The 5,840-nt window shown below is 31.9% G+C and overlaps 1 protein-coding gene across 16 annotated transcripts; it reads left to right on the top strand.

Annotated features, from left to right (window-relative positions):
- Positions 1-4,375, top strand: LOC112792774 (probable lipid phosphate phosphatase 4). Of its 16 annotated transcripts, none has more exons than XR_011881569.1 (11): positions 4-316; positions 539-633; positions 1,110-1,144; positions 1,269-1,478; positions 1,778-1,865; positions 1,971-2,080; positions 2,269-2,362; positions 2,609-2,797; positions 3,137-3,196; positions 3,291-3,499; positions 3,953-4,375. XR_011881569.1 is itself a non-coding variant. In XM_025836151.3 (10 exons), the coding sequence occupies exons 3-10, from the start codon at positions 1,136-1,138 to the stop codon at positions 3,383-3,385; spliced, it is 855 nt and encodes a 284-aa protein (XP_025691936.1). In that variant the 5' UTR covers positions 4-316; positions 539-633; positions 1,110-1,135; the 3' UTR covers positions 3,386-3,599. The 16 variants fall into 16 exon arrangements, 11 of the variants coding, with proteins under 11 accessions (XP_072092484.1, XP_025691936.1, XP_072092451.1 ...); XR_011881570.1 differs by having other exon boundaries at positions 3,902-4,375; XR_011881572.1 differs by having other exon boundaries at positions 181-316; positions 554-633.
- Positions 4,376-5,840: the final 1,465 nt, after the last annotated feature.

The raw sequence follows: 5,840 nt of genomic DNA, 5'->3' as shown, positions 1-5,840 counted from the left end.
ATCATATTACTAACATTTAGTTGGGAAACCATGTTCTATTATTAGGTACTAAGTTTGCTGCGTAACTAAAATCATTCTCCAAGTGCAAAACGCAAACCAATTATGTGTATTTGGATTAACGTTCGTAACTGAAAATTTGTATAAAATTGTGTATAAAATTCTCTCTTCCCAAAGCAAAACCAAACACACCCTATCCTATGTATGTGGATGTTTTTTCTTTTTTCGTCATAAGATTGGCACATTGGATTTGGCGTGCGATGTGGAAACCGCACGTCCTTGTCTTTTCTTTCTCCATGCCCTCTTCTAAACATTGAAGGTTCGTTTCACTTTTTAATAATTTAAATTATTTGTCTCTTTAGCCTCTTATTCTATCATATTATTTATTTATTTTATTTTTGTTGCTTCTCAATGTTCCAATTTTCCAGCTTTCAGCTTTGTTGTTTGAATTCTAATTCTCTTCTTTGATCATACATTTGTTATGCCTTCATGCATTATGGGGTTACCTAATCATTCGTCTTTAAGAGTTTTGGTTTCTTAGCAATTCTTGGTTCAGAAATTACCAGCTCCATGGATATCTATGTTCATTGCTAGGAGGATAAACCTTGCACAAACCCATGTTTCTTTCTATTTGTCGTGAGTATTTTTCTTTTCTGCACTTTCTCTTCTTCATATAGATTGTTATAAGAGCAAGTATATGAGATCTGATATTTTGTAACTGAATTTTACTTGGTTATTTTTTCTTCAATGCTCTGTTTTCTTAGCTTAAAGGACAAATTCATGTTATTATTATTATGAGGGTATCAAACTATAGTGAATTAAAGTAGATTGAGGGAGGAATAATGAAATGTATTTGCTTATTTAACCTTGTTTGATTCCTAAGCATTGAAATTTCTGGCCTCAGAATTGTTAAAACATATTGGAGTCTATAAATAAAACCTTTTCTCTTAGAGGTTTAATTTGTACCCTGAGATTTTGTCATGGTAATTTAATACTTCACCTACTACTATGCAGAATTAGTCTTAAAAATTCAATGTCACTTTTGTTTGGTTATGTTATTTCATAAATTGCAGTGTAAATATTTGGCTATTTGGTTTCTTCTCAAATTGCAGAATAGAAAGAATGCTTATACTTTAGGATGTATATGGTAAGTTTTCATTTCAAAGACAAAAACATAAATATATAGTTTATAAAATACAGATATAATATATAAAAAAAATTGTATCTTTGAATGTTTTTGCTTATTTTAATTTATTTTAATCCTTGTGTAGCCATATACTAGGAGCAATAAAATGGCTGCACAGACAGTACCTAAGTTGGCACTAGTACATAAGCATGATTGGCTTATTCTTCTCCTTCTTGGTGCTATAGAGATACTCTTGAATTTTATAGAACCCTTTCATCGCTATGTTAATAAAGACATGATCAGAGATCTTACTTTTCCATTCAAAGAAGACACCATACCTATGTGGGGTGTTCCTGTAAGTAGTTTCGCAACTAGACTCCGTTTGATTTATGTTTTATTTTCAGTGTTTTCTGTTTTTGAGGATTTTGTAAAGAAACGTTTTAAAATGAATGACGAGGTTCTGTTGTTTTCAGATTTTCTTAATAAACAAAACATTTTTTTCAAACCAAATGCTGTTAAGAAAGAAAATTTTTTAAGAAAAATTTGTTCTATATAGCCTCTTATGTTTCTTACATTTTTCTTTCTTTTTCTTTTGTTGGCTTTAGTGCTATTATGATTAGTTTAACAAACTAGTTGATTATTCTTTTGAAACAGATAGTGTCTATACTCGTCCCCATTCTTATTTTTATTGGGTTTTACTTTCTAAGAAGGGATATCTACGATTTACACCATGCAATCATGGGTAATTTTCTTTTGATCTTTTAGTCCCTTGTTGATTTATGAACTTTTATGCTTGACCCCTGCATTCTATTAACTTCTCTTTGGTTTCTTCAACTTGGAACCTTAGGTATCATGTATTCTAGCTTAGTAACAGGTGTTATCACGGATGCGATCAAAGACGCCGTTGGTAGACCACGGCCGAACTTTTTCATGCGTTGTTTCCCCGACAAAATACCGGTTTGTTTTTGTTCTTATTAACTTCTATGTCCTAAGTGTATAAAATATTTTACACTAGCCAACATAGAATTTGGAAAAATTGACAAATTGTAAATGCTAGTTACTCGTTGTTATTCGATATAAAGATAAGTATGATATGAAAACGGAGTTATCCGACTTTTTCGTTATGTTTGATTCTTGTCATTCAGGAGTTTGATGAAGAGACTGGTGATGTTATTTGTCATGGGATTGCAAAAGTTATAAAGGAAGGATACAAAAGTTTTCCAAGTGGGCATACTTCATGTAAGTACTAAGAACATGTTTCATTTTGTTAGTTTCATGTTAGAGAGGACCATGGAAAAGAGTAAGAAGTTTTATTAAATTCATAACTACTATTCATAACATATTGAATATTCAAATTATCTCTTATGCATGGATGTTTAGTTTGTTAGTTTTCATTTTCATAATAAGGTTTGTTATGCTATCAATTAGTAAAATGATTTGATGTTAATTCTTTTTGGTAATTAATAATTGTTAAACCAAATGCAGGGTCATTTGCTGGGCTAGCCTTTCTTGCTTGGTACTTATCTGGGAAAATCAGAGTCTTTGATAGAAGGGGCCATATAGCCAAACTATGCATTGTGTTGCTTCCATTATTAATTGCTTCTCTAATTGGAATTACTAGAGTTGACGATTACTGGCATCATTGGACCGATGTCTTTGCTGGAGCTATCATTGGTCAGTACGTAGTATTCTTTAGATGGGCGAGCATTATTTTAAATAAATTGTAAGACAAAAATGCTATCTATACCCTAAAATGTTATTATTTGTTTCAGAGACTAAATAATTAGCTACTAGGATAATCAAACCTGCATTTAACGATTAACCAAACTTGTTTACAGTAGTATAGGAAAAAAGTTTTTATGAGATACTAAATATGTATTTCTATATCCGATGATTGATTTTTACTGTACACGTAACACGATTGATTATGAAAATATCGTTTACGATCCGTTGAAATTGTTGTACATGTAATATTATTGATTCCTATTAAATCTTAACAATTTGTTGTTTCAGGACTTGTGGTGTCTTCAATTTGTTATTTGTTACTCTTTCCCTTTCCTACTCTACAATCTGGTGAGTATTTATTTATTTGCTTAAATTGATGTTGTCTAATACTAAATTGGTTTCCTTTTTTTTCCCTTTTTTTGGGGTCAATTTGTGTATGTAGGTTGGGCACCTCATGCATATTTTTATATGACTGAGATATCCATTGAGATGAATAATGACTCTGAGGATTTGGAGAATGAAACAAGAACTAAGTAATTGCTGACTTAATGAAGTAAATGGAGATTGTGTGACACTAACCCGTCGTTTTATAATGAGATGCAATGTCAATTTAGCAGTCATAGCTACATGAATCGATGGCTTTATCAATAGGTAATATAAATCTGTAAATGCTTGTTGAGTTTGGAATATGTTGTAATATATATAAGTTTATTGAAAATTTTTATTATATAAAAAGAAAATTGACATAGAATGTTAGTTTAATAAATAGGTTAAATTATTTTGTTAGGCCTATAGTTTCTTCAAATTTGTAATTAAGTTCTTATATTTTAAAGTTTTTAATTGGTTCCTCCATCATCAGTTATAGAATAGTAATTATATGGGTTAAGTACAATTTTTGTCCCTAAAGTAGGGGTTGAAAATTTTTTTCGTTTTCAACCTTTTTTTGTTTACAAAATCGTCCCTAAGATTTAACTTAGTTTTAAAATTGTCTTTTTTTATTAAAATTTTAATTTTTATTACCAAATTATCCTTAATAAAAAAAACCGATTAAAGGGCTGGGGAACAGGGGAAGGGAATCACACTGGGGATTTTTGGGTTTTTCAGAGAAGAAGAGGGGGAAGGGAAGGGGAAGGGAATCCGCCGTTGCTACTTTTTGTCGCGTCCGCTGCTTGTCGTCGTTCGGTCACTGGATCTCACCATTGCTCCTCGTCGTTCGGTCCTCACCGTTGCTCCTCGACGTCGACGCCAGCAGATCCGCGAGGGTGGACGTCGTGCACCACTCGTCGTTTCTGCTTCTCTTCCTCGTTTGTTCGCCGATCATCGTTGCTCCTTGCCGGTCGCCGTTGCTCCTCGTCCTACTTGCCGGTTGTTGTTCTTTTATTGTTGTTGTTCTTCTGCTTCTGGTTGCTTTTGTTGTTGTTGTTCAAGAGGACAGGATTGGACCAATGAAATCCAACAACAAATTCCTCTAATTAATTTTTCAGTGATAAATCCCTCGAAGAGCCTTGTTGCTTTTGTTTCTTCTGATTTTGATTTTGATTCTGTTCTTTGATTTCATTATTCCTCTGATTCTGATTTATTCTGTTTCTAATTTTTTTCTGCTTCTGTTTCTTCTGCTTCATTCTGATTCTATTTATGCTTTCTGTTTCATTTTAATTCTATTTATGCTTCTGATTATATTGATTTTGCTTCTGATTTAATTATTGTTGCTGCTGGTGTTGTTGTTGTTCTTCTGCTTTTGGTTGTTGTTGTTTCATTATTGCTTCTGCTTCTCCTTCTCGTTGATTTTGGAGAAGAAGGGAAAGGGTATTTAGTTCGAATGCCGATTTTAAAACCAAGTTAAACATTATGGACGATTTTGTAAACAAAAAAGTTGGAGACGAAAAAAATTTTCAACCTCCTACCTTAGGGACCAAAATCGTACTTAACTCTAATTATATTTTTGCCGTGTGTGAGTAATGGAAAAAACAAGAGAGAATGTAACGGAGAAAAAGAGAGGAAAAGGTGGAGGAAGGTTTGGTTGTTCAGGAGGAGTCTGAGATTGATATTCGAATTTAGGATAAAAGTTACCGTCGAATTTACCTTTAAAAAAATCCAATAATAAAGAGAGTGGTTGTCAGTGAAATGATGCTTTTGTTTTATGAAATTATTATCGGACAATCTCGAGTCAAATTATTGTGTTTCGTGCCATCTTTTTGCGACGAATTTATTGTTAGAACATTGAATTCAACTGTAAAATTTTGCAAAAAAAAAATTTGCAGATTTATTTCGAACTATTCGATGCTAAATCCGACAATATGATCAAATGTGTTTCTAGTAGTGTCTTTTGGGCTTTTTTTTTTTCGTGACTTGGTTTTAATAGTATAACTTAACTAGAAAGTCTTGAGTAAGTTGAGTTCATATGTTGAAAATAACCAAAAAAAGAAATTGTATACCAACCCTTCTCTGCAATTTGTAAACGCGTGACTATTTGTAGAATACTAATTCCTAATGGTGGTATACAACATTAATATACGGATTAGAAATTAAAGATTAACAAAAAATAATATTCTAAATCAGTCTTTAAAAAATCTAACTAGACATATTTAAATTTTTAACTTCTTAACATTCTAATAGTAACTCTTAATGTTAGTTATTACAAGTAAAAACTGTCCAAAACTTCATTAGTTCCCTAACTTTTAACTCTTTGGATTCTGTTGCTTAATAATAATAGGCCAAAGATTTTATAGCTCATGTACATGTATACAAATCTAGTGTCGTACAGCGACCTTCCAAGTTCCAAGTCAATGAGCCATAAAAAGTAAAAACAATAGATACATAAATTATATATATATATATAACTATACATATGCATGCACATAGTACATTGTGAGGATAGGGGTTGAATTTGACCCCTGGCCTTCAATGGAATGAAATGTAATGGGTGATTGACAGCTCTTGCATTGTAAGCAAAACATATATAAATGCGCATTACTGTTTGATTAATATAATT

Source organism: Arachis hypogaea, chromosome 1 (assembly GCF_003086295.3).
Source record: "Arachis hypogaea cultivar Tifrunner chromosome 1, arahy.Tifrunner.gnm2.J5K5, whole genome shotgun sequence".
Taxonomy (NCBI): domain Eukaryota; kingdom Viridiplantae; phylum Streptophyta; class Magnoliopsida; order Fabales; family Fabaceae; genus Arachis; species Arachis hypogaea.
Note: the sequence above shows the minus strand (reverse complement) of the source record. Positions and strands in the feature narration are given on the sequence as shown.